Source organism: Alexandromys fortis, unplaced genomic scaffold (assembly GCF_014885135.2).
Source record: "Alexandromys fortis isolate MF-2015 unplaced genomic scaffold, M_Fortis_MF-2015_v1.1 scaffold_343, whole genome shotgun sequence".
Classification (NCBI taxonomy): Eukaryota; Metazoa; Chordata; class Mammalia; order Rodentia; family Cricetidae; genus Alexandromys; species Alexandromys fortis.
Genome location: NW_026068262.1, coordinates 489898 through 505936, shown reverse-complemented (window position 1 = coordinate 505936; position 16039 = coordinate 489898). Strand labels below are relative to the sequence as shown.

The 16039-nt window shown below is 41.0% G+C and overlaps 1 protein-coding gene across 1 annotated transcript in view; it reads left to right on the top strand.

Annotated features, from left to right (window-relative positions):
- Lancl2 (LanC like glutathione S-transferase 2) overlaps window positions 1–16039 on the top strand; it is a 40792-nt gene that overhangs the window by 12202 nt on the left and 12551 nt on the right. Inside the window, exons 2-6 of the mRNA XM_050131800.1 lie at window positions 1882–1999; window positions 8222–8429; window positions 9433–9580; window positions 10505–10651; window positions 15340–15522. Of these exons, the coding sequence (XP_049987757.1) occupies window positions 1882–1999; window positions 8222–8429; window positions 9433–9580; window positions 10505–10651; window positions 15340–15522 (804 nt within the window). The remainder of the gene's footprint in view (window positions 1–1881; window positions 2000–8221; window positions 8430–9432; window positions 9581–10504; window positions 10652–15339; window positions 15523–16039) is intronic.

Below are 16039 nucleotides of genomic sequence, written 5' to 3'. Positions count from 1 at the left end.
GGAGACTGGATTGAATTACTAGATTAATTCTACCTATCCCTCAGCACAGGGGATCTATCCATCCTCTAGTGTCTTCTTAGTGGCTGTCTTTTTGCACTCAGTTTGCACTTTTTTGTTCTCAGGAATTTGTTAGTTGGTTGTTATTTGTTAGGTCTCATTTCCTCTTTTAGGTGGGTATGTTTGTGATGAAGACTAGGCTGCAGTATAGTTGAGTTGCCATTTTCCATGTTCAGACTGTGTTCAAGGTACCACACTTGTATTACTAGATCTCCCCTAGGGTGACTTACTGACTCCAGCATTAGGACCCCTGAATGCATGACATCCAGCATGTTCTTTTTCTACTTCCTAGAAGTATTTACTCACTTCCAGGAGTTCCTCTGTGATGGATGGTCTCATACTTATATTCTCTTTCTTTAAGGACTGTTCTGGACCAGTGTCCATGTGTTGCTCCATTTCTGGTCTTTTCTCCTGATTTGATTTTGGCTCTGCTCTGTCTCTGGGGTTCAACCTTTTTCTGGGAGGTGTTTCTATTTGGAACTGCATCTTGCCATTCTGAATGAGTTCCAGACACTTCTGTACCTTTCTGAATGAGTTCCTGGCACTTCTGTAGTCAGTGTATGTTTGTGCTTTGTGTTCTTTGTGGACTTAGCTTCTTTTGGCATGGTTAGGTACTATGTGAAATTATATTGTAGAGAAATTGTTGAGTGTTTACTTATTGATAGGTGGCTATAGTATAGTCTCAATCGTCAAAGAAACCTTTGTTCAAGGGGCACCGGTCAGTGTGAGCCAGGGGACAGATTTTCTTCTCATGGGGCTGTTTCAAGGGTGTATGGACTGGGGAGACTCAGGCTGCAGGAAAGCATTTCTGGTCTCATGGGCTTGATCTGATGGTATGTGGGGGCAGTGGGAATTAATAGGTGAATGGGTGCACTATCTCTGGTCTCACTGGGATTCCCCAAGTGCATGCATAACCTCATAGCATACATCTTAGACCTTGCTGAGGTTGTCCAATGGCATATGGGTTGAAAGAACCTTGAGGGTGTGTGGTGTGCAGTCCCTGACCAAAAGGGGATAGTCTGAGAGTGGGTGGGACAGCAGGAAGCTTTTGTTTGTTTTTTGTTTTCAGTGTGAGGTGGGGCCTGGCAGAGTCCATGGTAGCCTTGAAATTAAGCAATTAAACCTGGCATTGAACTCTGTCTTTTTGTTTCCACCTCCCAAACACCAGGATTACAGGCAAGTGCTACCATGTCTGTAGTGATTTGGCTGCTATATTTCTTTAAGGATCATGGAAGGAAGGCATGTCACTGGGAGAGTGAGAGTTTGAGATGGCTTGTCACATTGATGATGTGAGGATGAGATGGCGGTCACAGACAGAGGGAGAAGAATGCTGGCATTAAGCCGATTCCCTTTTGAACTTAGTCACGGAACCTAGTTCTTGGGTTGGTGCCACCCACCCATAGGGTAGGTTTGCTCTCAGTTAAACCTGTTTAGAATTGCCCTCACAGGCACACTCCTTGGTGTCTCTCTTAGGTGATTCTAAATCAGTCAAGTTGATGGTGTGAATTAACTGTCACCCAGATTTTTTCAGTGTTTTTCATATGACCAAAACTGTTTGTGTAGTCAAATAATATTCTGTTTTTGCTCTTTTTTTAGTCTCTGTCTTTGATTTCTATGAATTATTCTTTATGATATTATTTATGAGTGGTAATCCATATAAGGCATTGTTTCATTAAAACATTAATTCCGAAAAGCCAGAATAGGCTCTGGCCACCTGAGAACCAAATAAGGTCATTTTCGCTATTGTGTCCAGTGCAACTTTCCACTGCTCTCATGAATTTCTCTTCTTATACAATTAAATTTCTTTCGTTCTTTGATTTTTAGATTGTTTCTAACTTCGTAAAGCGTATCCAGACCAAAATCAAAGATCTTCTACAACAAATGGAGGAGGGACTGAAGACAGCGGACCCTCATGATTGCTCTGCATATACTGGTTGGACAGGTGAAGTAGTAACCTCTGTTTTCCGTTCTGGAACTGTGGTATATACACCGCAACTTTGAAATTTTGTCCTATTTTAAAATGGTGATGTTTATAGCCTTGAAGCTTAGACAATTTTAATATGAGCTATTTTGTTGTCTTCTTTCTGAAGAAATACTGTCTGAAGGTTTGATCTTTAACATGTAGTATATTTTTACAACATACCTTATATATAGCTATGCAAATGTGTGGCAATAAAAGGCCTACCTATGATTTACTTTGTTGGTTTTGGCTTGTTGTTACATTTCCCGTTCTGACAAGTTTTGATGAAATGGTGTCTCTGGTCTCTTTCATAAATGACTACCTGGTTTGTTATGTTTAATTTGATCCAAATAATTTAAATTTTATATATGTATATAATTTTAACGATTTATTTATTTGTTTGTTTATTACATCATTTAAACAAAAGTCTTATAATTCAGGACCAAAAACGGGTGGTCTCAAAATTAATTTGCCTTAACTAATTTTACATCTTTGCTGTTCTACTGCAGAGATTTTTTTCTCCCTGGTTCTCATGATCTATGATGAGGGAGCTCAGATGAGATACACAGAGTGTAGTTTAAGGAATAGCAAATGTTTATGACAGATTAAGGTTGAACGCGTTGTGAAGGGGGTGAATGTGGGTGGTGGCACAGGGATCACTCTGTGCTGTAACATTAGTAAAGGGTCTGAGGGAACAGTGAACAAAGTGGACAGTGTGAGACCTGTTTTAGGTTAGATTTGTACTATTTCTAGAACAGATGGCTCTTTCTGAGGCCGTTTCCTGGTCAGGGTATTGGCAATCTATTTGGACAGGCTATTGGAGAATGGGCGTGGAGCTATTTTTGTCTTTTTTGAGGGTGTCCGCTGATAATCCTACTAGGTGTGGGGCTCCTGGAACAAGCTTTAGATAGCTGTTTGTTCGTGGCATGACTCAAGTCTCATTCTTTTGATGGATAATTAGTTTTAGACCTTGATTGTACAAGTTCTAGATTAGGAAGTGGTCAGCTCCAATGTGCCCCAGTTCTACAGTATCTAACTGGCTACTTAACACTACCAGGTAGTCAGAACATTTTCTTAGCTCTATGAGTTTTGTAAAAGAAGATAGACCTTGTTCTCTGGAATTACAGTGAAGTCTGATTTACATGCTCATAATTCGCATACAAATTTAAAGACTTTTCTTCTTAGCTTTAAAAAATATTTTTACTTACTCTTTGATAATTTAATACATTTATACAATGTATTTTGATCATATCTACCCCTACTACCTCTCTCCAACCTTCCAGGACCCAAAACCCATCTTCCTCTCAACTTTGTGTATTCTTTTATATTATTAATAATAATGATAACCCCCTGAGTCAAATTCATGTTGAGTATGTGTGCACGGGTTTGGGGTCATCCTCTAGGGCAAGGACAATCTTACCAGAAGCCACCATATCTGCCAAGTGACCCAGGGTGCCCCTTCCCCTCTATGCTGGGGTTTTGGCTGCTTTCACCATACACAGGTCTTGTGCAGGCAACCACGGCTGTTGGGAGTTGCAGTATGAAACAGCCCACGTCCAGCATTTCACAACCCTTCTCCCATCCTCTCTTTAGCCTTACATTCTTCCAGCCTCTCCTCTGTGATGTTTCCTCAGCTGTGGAAGGGAGGAGTTTGCTATAGATAACCTATCTCAAGCTGAACACTGGCAATTAGTTATTCTTGGCACTTTGATCAGCTAGGAGTCTCTGCATTAACCACTGTGGTGCAAACGAAATTAGGCCCGTATCTATCATTTTGCACGAAAACCAACTTTGAATGGATCAGAGGCCTTAATGTGAGACCTGAAACCTTGAAACTGCTAGAAGAAAACATAACCAATACACCACTGAAAACTTGGTCAAAAGACCATGAATGGGAAGTCACAGGCCCTAGGAAGAATTATATTTTTTCACTAAATGGAAATATTTTCAAAGTACCCTATATATTTTTGTTTGTACAAACAGGTCTGTGCTGATGTTAACCTGGATCTTCTCGATTTTTATTTTTATTTTGTCTCACTGGTCTACACGTCTGCTTGTGGACCAGTATCATCATGTTCCGTAATCCCTCTAGCATTATTCTTTTTCTCCAGGATTGTTTTGGCTATCTGTGGTCTTCTGTGGTTTCAGTTTAATTTTAGGATCGTTTTCTATTTCTGTGGTGAATGAACTAGGAACTGTATTGAATCTGTAAATAGCTTTTTGGAAATGGTCATTTTCATGATACTAATCTTACAAATCTATGAACATGTCTCTCTCAGCAGTTTGAAGTTTTCTTTCTTTTTTTTAAACTTTTTATTCATTCTTTGTGTCTTTTACATCATGCATCTCAATTTCATTCATTTCTCTCTTTCTTTGTATCTACCCTTTGCCAGTGATAGTACACCACAACTCTTCAATTTGAACTCTGGCAAATATCCCAAGCATGGCCTCTGTCCAGGTTGCTATTCCCCTCTGATCTCTTGAGCTGAGCATCCGAAGCCCACATTGCTCTCAGCACTATTACCTTCTCAGCTCCTGCTGGGATCGCCCATTAAGGCCTACTTACAGCATTCAACTGCTTTCCTAATCCAAAGTCCCAATGTCTTCCACATTCCTTTCAACCATTGGTTCTCAGGCTTTCTAATGCTGCAACTCTTTAATACAATTCCCCATGTTGTGGTGACCCCAACCATAAATTTATTATTGTTCCTACACTATCACTGTAATTTTGCCATTATGAATCATAATGTAAATATCTGATATTTGAACCCTCTGAAAGGGTTCTTTGATACCCCAAACAGGTCATGACCTATAGGTGGAGAACTGCTGCTCTAAACAATAGCAGGGTCACTATTGTCACAGCAATATTCCAGTCCCTAGTGCCAACCTCTTTCCTAGTTGTTCTCTTGTCAAGATGCACCATGACCAAGGCAGCTTATGGAAAGAAGTATTTAATTGGAGGCTTGCTTATCGTTTCATAGGGTTATTTAGTTCATGGTCATCCTCACAGCATGGTGGCAGGCAGCCAGGTATGGCACTAGAGCAGAAGTTGAAAACTTCCATCTTGATCCATAGGCAGGTAGGAGAGAGACAGTGAGATTGGGCCTGGTATGGACTTTTGAAACCTCCAAGTACACCTCAAGTGACACACCACCTCAACAAGACTACATGTTCTAATTCTTCCCAAACAATTCTACTAACTGGGGTCCAAGCATTCAAACACATTAGCCTATGGAAGCCATTCTCATTAAACCCACCACACAGAACTTCTGTCAGCTTACAAATTCTTTCTGGTGATTCACAGAAATTTGTAGCAGGCTTACTGTGCAGATGCTCCATAGGGGTTAGGCATAAGTGGAGGTGGCTGTGGTACAAGCCAGATTTGGTGACTCACTGGGGTCAAAGACTCGGAATGCTTAGTGGTCCTAGGGATTCTTGGTAGGTGGGTTTGCAAATTGTTTCTGGGATTTTGTACCAGGAGTTCCAGGTCATATTCACACAGTTCCTAGTACTATGGTGAGTAGGGTGGCTGATAGATAGGTGGTTGAGCAGAATGTGTATGGGGGTCCTATTTGGAATTCTGGGTTAGAATTCATACAAGACCAGTGCCAGGTCATGCCGTGGATGTGTGACTAGGAAGCAGGTAAAGAAGTGGGTCTTTGGTAGCTGCGTGGATTTTCAGGTCAGACTCCAGGAGGTACCAGAGCTAGGTAGGTGGGTGAATGTTGTAGGGGGAGTTTCTCTATGTCCCAGCAGTCGCTCCCAGATAACCACAGAGAGACTTATTATTAATTATAAATGCTTGGCCAATAGTTTGGTCTTGTCTCCAGTCAGGTCTTATAACTTAAATTAACCCATTTCTATTCATCTGTGTGCTGCCCCGAGGCTTGTTTACCTCATCCATGAACTTCCCAGGTTGCTTCTTCCCTGTCTGGCTCAAGATTCCTCCAACTCCACCCTCCTTCTTCCCAGCATTCTCTCTGACCTGAAAATCCTCCCTAGCTGTCAGCCAATCAGCTTTTTATTAACAATGAGAGCAACCCATTCTCACAGTGTACAGAAGGATTGTTCCACAGCAGGCCGGCAGGGGCACGTGTCTGGGGGGGAGGGGCTATCTCTCAAATTATTTTTATTTAGGCAGCTGATTTCTTCAGTGATCCATTTATCATTCAGTATGAGACTATACTCTCAGTGGTTTCAGTTGCTGCTGGTGTCTAGCTTTACCTCTTTGTAGTCCGTTTGAGTACAGAATGTTATTTCAGTTTTACTGTATTTATTGGGAATTGCTTGTCTTCAAATACAGGGCCGTTTTGGTGAGAATATATATTCTTCAGTGTTTGGGTGAAATGTCCTGCAGATTTCTGTTAGATTCATTTGATTTGTTATTCTGTTTAATTCCAGTGTTTGTCTGATGTTTTTTTCTGGATGGCTTGTGTATTGGTGAGAATGGGGTATTGAAATCATCTGCTGTCACTATGTTGGGTTTATAATTATTAATCCGTGCTTTTACATCTAGTAGAAAATGTTTTATGATATTGTATGCACCCAGTTTAGATTGTGTGTGTTTAGAAATTTTATATCACCCGGGGCTATTTATTGAGAATTTGAAAACCTTCCGTATCCCTTCAGGCTATGTTTGAAGCCTGTGTTGTCATGTTAGGAGAGCTATGCTTGCCTGTTTCCTAGTTATACTTGCTTGTGATATCTTTTCCCATCAGGTGGTGTCTGCCATCGGCAGTGAGATATTTTCATGGAGGCAAGAAAAGATAGATTGTGATTCTTAATCCCTTCTGAAGTAAGGAGGCATTCCTAGAAGGAATGGTATATCCTGAGAAGGAACTTATAAGTGAAAAGTTGGCAAAATATTGCTGGGATAGACAGAGAAGAAAAGGCAAGAAAATGTGCATGTAGACCCCTTTAAACAGCGTTACCAAGTAGGGGAGGTTGACCTGCAGGAACCGGTGTTATAAGGGAGGTTGACCTGCAGGAACTGGTGTTATAAGCCCACAACCTTAGAGGCCATGCTTTCCGTAGGAACTAGGTCACAGAAAACGGTGTAGTAAAATGGAATCACTTACTGTTTGGGCAAGGTGAGTGTTCTCATTTTTTTCCTCTTACCTTATCTGTGGCCATCTTACAATTTATAGAAAGCTGTGAGACAAAGGTAGACCTGTGTCTCTTCATCTTTAATTAATTCTTTCTTAGAAATAATGGGGATATAGGCCCCAGCTGCCCTCCTTGTCTCTATTTTGATAGAGTTATCCCCTAGTTTTTAAATTGGCATATAGTCATTGTAATTTTAAAATACGTTTCAGATCAATTTGAACATGTGAAGTACCCTGAATTAGCTACAAAAGAAACAAGCAGCTAGATAGCTATAGAAATTTAAAAATTAAAATAAAAAGAATAAAAATCAGATTATTAGGTAAATTAGATGAAATCTAGAATATTAAAGAACATCAATTTTAGCCTAAATGAATGTTTTATTTGAGCTAGTCACTGTCACATTTATTTCAGTACTTTCCCATGCGGTGTGATTCCTTTTTTACTTAGCTGACTTCTTTTTTTTACTAATACATATTAATTGAACATTGTAATGGAGTCTATTGTGACCCACTGCATGTACTGATCAAATCTAAGCACCTTCTCCCACAGTTCCTTAGCTCGGGAGTCAGAGTACCTTTCAATATAAGTCATTCTCCTAAGGGCTTCTGCAAAGAGCTCTCAGCAGGACTCCTGGCTCTTGTCCTCTGTGAGCGAAGACTTGGGCGAAGAATCTGGGTGTTGCTCAGTGTGGAAGGAAATGATGAGAGGGGAAGCAGAAAAGGAGTCCATCAGCCTGAGATTCAGAGGGGGCTGAGGCTAAGCCGGGCGTGAGTCAGAACCGGGAGTGGCTGGAGCAGTAGCGTGCCTTCTGTCTTCTTTTCTAAGTGTAAAGTGCTGTCTCACCGTGTTGGGCCAGTTAACAGAATGATAAATTTCCACTGTTTCATGGCCTTTTCCACCCTAATTTTTGTGTCTTTTGTTTTCAGCAGTTTTCAATTTTATGAAATAAATTATATATTTTGTTGTTATTATTGTTTATGTTGTCTATTTCAAAATACACAGTCTTTGCAGAAAATGTTTTGTTGAACTGTAAAATTACTCCCTGCAGGTGAAAGGAAGATAGTAATGCTTTCCTTTTGGGGGCGGGACTCATTCCAGGCATAGCACTTCTCTACCTGCAGCTGTACCGGGTCACTGGCGACCAGACCTACCTGCTGCGATCCCTGGATTATGTGAAGAGAACACTCCGAAATCTGAGCGGTCGCAGAGTCACTTTCCTGTGTGGAGATGCTGGGCCCCTTGCTGTGGGAGCTGTGATCTACCACAAACTCAAAAGTGAATGTGAGTCCCAGGAATGCATCACAAAGTGAGTCTGAAAAATTGGAAATGTCTCCAAATGTTTTGTTGCAGAATTACTGAGCAAAGATGGTCAACAATTAGCTGATTTTCTAATCGACAATTGCAAACAGATCTCTCTGAAAAGCGAAATATGTTAGTCTTGCTGGTGGGATCATGTGTTCTTTTTATATACATGCAGGAGTGTCTCTTAATTTCTGTGGGGCTTTAATAATCATTCTAAACAAATTTTGATTGCCTTCAATGTATGAAAGTGAGTTCACATTCATGAAATAGTTGGAGAATAGTTGGAGGTCAATTTTTAGCTCTTAGTTATGGTGATGAGGGAATGGTGATGGCGTGTGAAGGTTTTTGCAATAGTCAGTTTATATTCTTCCTGAACAAGCAGAAAGCAAGGTCCCTTTTTTGGATCTGGTAGAGTATCTGGCACGTGAGGACGTCTGATGTTGAAAGATGGAGAGATTTAGTCTTACCTAAGCAGTAACTACATCTCAGCTTTATCTTACTCGGATTTTACATCACTTTCTTCTAATACTGGTTCTCAAAGTGTGAACTCTGTTTGAACTGTATGATTTAGAGTAGTAGAGAGGAGGACATTTGGGGCTGAAAGAATTTTTCTCAGAGCTGGAGATTGAATCCAGGATCTCATATACTTTTAACACTGGCCTACATCTCCAACCCAGATATTTTTGGTCTTAATTTTGTTATTTGGATATATATTTATTTATTATGTATATAGTGTTCTGCATGTCTGCCTGAAGGCCAGAAGAGGGCATCACATCTCATTACAGATGGTTGTGAGCCACCACGTAGTTGCTGGGAATTGAACTCAGGACCTCTGGAAGATCAGTCAGTGCTCTTAACCTCTGAGCCATCTTTCCAGCCCCTAATTTTGTTATTTGAAACAGGAATTAGTAGAGAAGTTTTGATTGTTTTATGAACTTGTTATTTTTTGGTCATAATTGAGAGACTTTTAGGCATTTTCTGGGATAACCCTTTGTCTTGTTGGTTAGACTTCTGCAGATGCACAGAACCGTTGTCTGTCAAGAATCGGAGCTTCCTGATGAGCTGCTGTATGGGCGGGCAGGTTACCTATATGCCTTACTGTACCTGAACACAGAGATTGGCCCCGGCACTGTTGGTGAGACAGCTATTAAAGAGGTATTGTGGGCCTGCTGGACCTACCAAAGTTCAAGGCTAACTGATAGCATACAGTTATATTAAGACCCGGCCTCTGTTTCTAGGTAGGATTAGTTTTTTAAAAAAGTATCTCATAAAATACCTTTTAGAAATGGCTACTTTTCTTCTCAAACACCTTTTAAAAATCAGTGAGCTGTGTTAGTTAGGTTGTGTTTCATTGGAACTACATAGTTCAACTTCAAGAGGTTGGAGGGAGGTGATCCTAGCTGGGCATCTGCATTCTTTTCTTCCTGTTCTGCTGTCCTCTTCATGTGCCCGTCCACATAACCAGATGTAGTCTGGGCACCCGTAGCCTGCTTGGAAAGGTAAAGAAACAGCTTCCTTTGTCAGGGTTCCACTTGCAAGGTGCCCACCTCACATCTAGGTCTCATTCCCACGACCTAGATGGCTGGCTAGAAGGCTGGATGGACGCCCATCTAAAACTTGCAGCACTTTACAAAGTGGGTCTTTGCCATATAGTCATTCCAGAATTAGACCATAACACAGAAGACCCCGTTCCTTAGCACCCCACCAACTTCATCAATGAAACTAGTGTGTGTACCATCTTAGAGATGTACTTGCTGCCTTTCAGAGAAAACATAACAGCTAGGAAGCAAGTAAGAAGTTTGGGGTAATTTCTTAATAGGAAGGTTTTATAAAATTTAGTCAGCTTTTTATACTAAGAACTTCAGTTCCCTAAGTAGACTTTTTAATGTTTTCCTTCAAGCATTACTTTCTGATTTCTCTCTGACTGAATTTATTAAATAAAAGTAATTGTTAGATAATGGCTGCTTAATTTTTTTAATTAAATAACTTCTCTGTCTTCTCCCACACACTAATGTTAATTAGAGTAGATGAAGACACTTGTAAGTTGTTTTGATTTCTAATGTCTCCTTGTCTCCACAGGTAGTCACTGCTATTATTGAGTCAGGAAAGACGTTGTCAAGGGAAGAAAGGAAAACTGAGCGCTGCCCCCTGCTGTATCAGTGGCACAGGAAGCAGTATGTTGGAGCAGCCCATGGCATGGCTGGAATCTACTACATGTTAATGCAGGTATGTAAGAGTTCTCTGGGATAATAAACATAGTGACTATATACATTAGACCAATATGAACGGGGTATTAAATTCCTCATAGAGACCAAATAGACTGAATTGAGGGTTCTGGTTTGACTCACAGATAATTGACTTGGCTTTACAGCAGTGAATTCCTAAAAGTGCATTCTGTGTCCAGTTTGTCCCAGAATAGTCGCTTGTCACCCTCTGCTCCCTTCTGCCCTCATCCTCCTCATGAAGTAGGGACTCTTTAAGGCAGGTATGTGCTTCAGATTCAGATGCTTGGGTTGATGTTGTTCTTTAAGAGAAATACAAATTATGAAAACTTTACTTACTTGCTTTTAAGGTGAGGAACACAGAAGCACTCTTTAGAAACTGCTGTTTAGAAGCATGGGCCAGCTCCTACAGACACAGTTAAGGAGTGTGATGGAGCTGGCTGCTACCGAAGTGGCTCCATGTGTTACGTGTATCCTCAGCACCTACCGCCTGTCCTGCGGTCACTCCATCTCTCGTTGTCATTTAGAAGACTGGCAGTATAGTCTATATGAAAACTTTTCCAAGTGCATTTGAAAAATGGATGTCCACTTTTGCAGTGGTAGGATAAAGACAAAGCTTTCTTTCAAATTCTTTCTAAATAACAGTAACAACAAACACAGAAATTCCAGCTCTTCGATGAAACTAGAAATGTGTAGGCCCCAGAAAGGAAATGTTATAAACTGAAAATAAGTTAAAAAATGGCAAATGACCTAATAGGACAGAGGATCACACAGAAATGCCCAAGGAAGCTGTCAGCAAAAATCCAATTGGTTTTTCCTGCAGAACCATAGAACTGGGGAACTTAAATACAACAGAGGCTGCACCGGTCCATGTCTGTGTTGAGATGAAGCCAGTGTAGTGGAAGAAGGGGCTTCTTCAGACATCTCTAAGGGGCTTTTGGATCTGTTAGACCCTTCTTTCCTATAAGCAACAAAAGGAGTTGGGGCTTGATAAAGAAACCATCTGTTTTGATCAGAGAAGGCCAGACCAAGAAGAGAGCAAAGGGAGCTGAATTCCACATGGCACATGGGGGCACCATGTTGCATTACTGGCCTCAGACACCTTTCAAACAGCAGCCAGTGCAGCCTCTGCCCCAGGGAAGAGACTAAAATCTCCTTTTAGAGACTCTAATTTTTTAATTTTGTTGTTGTTGTTGCTGTGACTGTATTTATTTTAGGTAGACTTTGTACTATTCTAAAGTCTCTGAGACAAGCAGCTTTCCCGGGGACTTTTGTCTTATTCAAGTAGTTAGCCATCATAGGAGGGAGCAAAGCTATAGTTTCGTTATTTATCGAGAGGCTTTCTGTTAAACGGTAAACATACAAGGCTTAGGGTGTAGGTCTAGCTAGTTATCGATCCGTGAACTTAAGGACTGTTCAGGATGCCATGTCTCTTCTCAGATCTCATTCCTCTGACCAGTAACCAGAGTCCTGAGGTTCCAGTTCTTAGCTTTACAAGCTGTTAATTATGAGGAAGAAGTTCAGCCCTGATGTCCTGATCCTGCTTGTGTTTAACCAGAAGCTGTGATAAAATCCCTGCAGACAGCTTAAGGGACTCCTGGTTCAAGATGATACGATTCACTGCAGTTGAGGAGAGCATGGTGTCGGGAACAGGAGGCATCAGCAGCCAGAGCTCAGGCTGGAAACAAAGCCTACCAGCTTCCTTCCGCTAGGACACACCTCCTAAAGGTTCCAGGACTTCCTAAAACAGTGCCACCAGCTGGGGAGGAGGGGGTACTTCATATTCAAAATATGACACCTATCTCAGGTAGGAGATGTATAAACAACAGGCATTTTCAAGCCCCCTGCTGTTGAAAAATGTTGGCTAGGCATCTGAACGGTTGATTTGTTGTTTACACCTGCCTAAGCCACAGTGCCTAGACATTTGGTTAGACATCCTAGACATTTCCGTGAGGTTGTTTTGAGATGAGACGAGATGAGCCCAGCTCATCAACTGAAGTTCCTAACACAGACAAAGGCTGACTCTGGGCAAGCAGAGGGTGTTCTCCAGCAGACTGGTTGAGGACTTGGATAGCATTAGCTCTTCCTGAGGACAGGGTTGTCTGCTGTCTTTGAACTACAATTCTCCCCCACTTCTACAGTCTGGTGGTCACCCCAGTCACCCCAGTCACACGTTAAGCTTGTAGAATATAATTCACCAACCAATTTCTTAACATCAAGAAGTAGTTACATAGTTTAGTCTAGAAAGAACACAATGAGTAGGAATATAGCCAAAAATGATGATGAGAAAATGCTATGGGGCTGATGAGAAACAAGGGAAACACTGACGTCTAAAATCAGTAGGCCAGGACGTAGCTGTCTACATGTTATTTAGGAGTAGTGAGGAAATCACTAAAAAGGAAAAGTTATTTGTATCTCAAGAAGGAATGGTGGTTGCTTTGAATAATAAGTTTTCTAAACATTGTGTTATGTGTTTTATTTTTTAAGACAGGATCTCATGTAGCAAGCAAGGCTAGCCTTGACCTCCCTGTGTAAGCAGTTATAGCCTTGTACCCTTTCTTCATCTTTCTGCTCCACCTCTGAGTGTTAGAATTAAAGCATGCACACCTAAGGATTTAGCTAGATAAAAATAATTTTTCTAGGCATAATTTAGTATTCTGAAAATATACATCATGAACTATAGTTAGAAAAATATCTAACACATTCTGTATCTCAGGAAAATACCTAAAGGTTTTTTAATATGTAAATATTTTTAAATATTAAACTAACTTCACTTCAACAAATTTTAGAAGCAAGTGTATTCCTTAAGTTGTATTTTACTCCATGCTTAACAATTTTTTTTGATAAGGAAATAAGATTATCTTATGTAATATTCATGTCTAAAGAGAAATATTGATGTGAAATTGCTATTATCCTATTACTATTAAATTTAGAAGTTTGTTCAAAGAATCAGATGAAAATTAAGTCAATGGACAGAGACTTCTTTTATTTATTTTTTATTTTTATTTTATATACCAACCCCAGTTCCTACTCCCCCCTCTCTTCTAGCTCATGCCACCTTCTACCCACCCCATCACTCCCATCCACTCCTTGGAGGGTAAGCCTTCCCATGGGGAGTCAACAAAGTCTGGCACATCACTTTGAGGCAGGACCAAGCCCTCCCTCCTATATCTAGGCTGAGCAAGGTATCCCCCCAAAGAGAATGGGCTCCAAAAAGCTAGTTCAAGCACTAGGAGTTAAGTTCTGGTCCCGCTGCCAGTGGCTCCACAGACTGCCCCAGCCACACAACTGTCCCCCACATCCAGAGGGCCTAGTTTGGGCCTGTGCTGGTTCCCCTGCTGTCAGTCTGGAGTCTGAGCTTCCACTAACACAGGTCAGGTGTTTTTGTGGGTGTTCCCATCATGGTCTTGACCCCTTTGCTCATATCGTTGCTCCTCCCTCTTTTTGACTAGACTCTGGGAGCTCGGCCTAGTGCTAGCTTGGCTCTCTGCCTCTCTTTCCATCAGTTGCTGGATGAAGTTTCTATGATAACAGTTAAAGTATTCATCAATCTGATTATAGGGGAAGGCCAGTTCAGGCACCCTCTCCACTATTGCTTAGGGTCTTAGTTGGGGTCATCCTTGTGGATTCCTAGGAATTTCCCTGGTGCCAGGTTTCTTGCTAGCACTATAATGGCTCCCTCAATCAAGATATCTCTTTCCTTGCTCCCCGTCTCTGTCCTTCCCCCATCTCGTTCCCTCATGTTCTCCTCCCCACTTCCCTTCTCCTGCCTCCTCTCCTCTTCCACCCTCCCTTCTCCTCTTCCCACACTCCCAGTTTTCTAGGAGTTCTTGTCCATTTCCCCTTCCCACAGAGATCCATGTATGTCAACAGAGACTTCTTTATCCCAGACTTTATCAATAGCCCAGATTTGTGAGGGCTTGGTAATATGTCACACTAAAAGACATCTAATTAGCCGTACTTGCAATTTGTTGCCACCACTTTTTGATGAGAACCTATATAGTATTGTGAAACTCTTTGAATATTTTATATTTCACTACTTTTATTTAAAAAGAACGAACTGAAAGAGTTCCTTAAAATAGTATTTTCCAACCGTTTGTAGTCTTAGTTCCATAATGCAAACTTGATTCATTTTCCAAGGTAACAGCTGATGAATGTTTTCAGTGAGTAATAATCATTATTATACAAACTACTGAATGAAAGAGATAGGCATATACTTTTCAGTAGGAGCTAATTATTCTGATTATCTTATAAAGAAATTGAGGTGAAATAATTTGACCAGAATGAAAAAGCCAGTTGATAGATTTGAGAGGTGTGTTGTACTTGGCCTTTGGGAGGAGGCAAAAGCCACGTGGAAGGAAATGAGAGATTAGACAGCACACACACAAAACTCTCATAATTCAGGGTTCATAGGAGTCCCCTGCTCTTCTCACCCCTCTGGATGATGGCTTGATTTCAAGTGGTGGCCTCAGTTCGTTAAAGAATAGAAAGTTCAACACACTGGAACACTAATACATTCAAGATTTCCAAGAATTGAAACAAACAAAAAAGCTATGTCTGAAAACAACCAAAAGATTGTATCTAATTTTGTATCTTCTTTAGTGTTATGAATAATTAATACTTTATTAGATTAGCCATGTTACAGTAGTTAAAAAACAGAAAGATAAATTGTTTTGTTTTGTGCCTTTAAAGCCAGAAGCAAAAGTGGACCAAGAAACCTTAACAGAAATGGTGAAACCTAGTATTGATTATGTGCGCCACAAAAAATTCCGATCTGGAAATTACCCATCTTCATTAAGCAATGAAACAGACCGATTGGTCCACTGGTGCCATGGTGCTCCAGGAGTCATCCACATGCTCCTGCAGGCCTATCAGGTTAGTGCCTCTGCATCGTTCAGGTTGTACACTGAATACTGATTTAAATTTTGCATTCTGTGCTGGTGTGAGTATACATGTGCCGGGCCATATGTATAGAGCTCAGAGGGCAACCTTGGGTGTCATCTCCATGTTCATGTGAGCACACATGTGCTGAGTCAGGGGTAACCTGGGGTGTTGGTCTTCGCCTTCCATCATGTTTGAGCAGGGACTGTTGTCATTTTGCTGCTATGCATGCTAGGCTGGCTGGCCTGTGCACTTCTGAGGATTTCCTTTCCCTTGCTTCCTTTCTCCTGATGGAGCACTGAGATTACGAATGTGTGTTATCACAGCCACCTTCACACAGATTCTGGGGGGCTGAACCCAAGGCCGCATGCTATGCAAGTGCTTTAACTTCTGAACCATCTCTCCCACCTCACTTTCTACCTTTTAATTTAATTAGTTTTGTATTTGTGTACATTGTGCGATCATGTATGCTTAGGTACATATATGTGTCCATGTATTTAAGGGCCAGTGG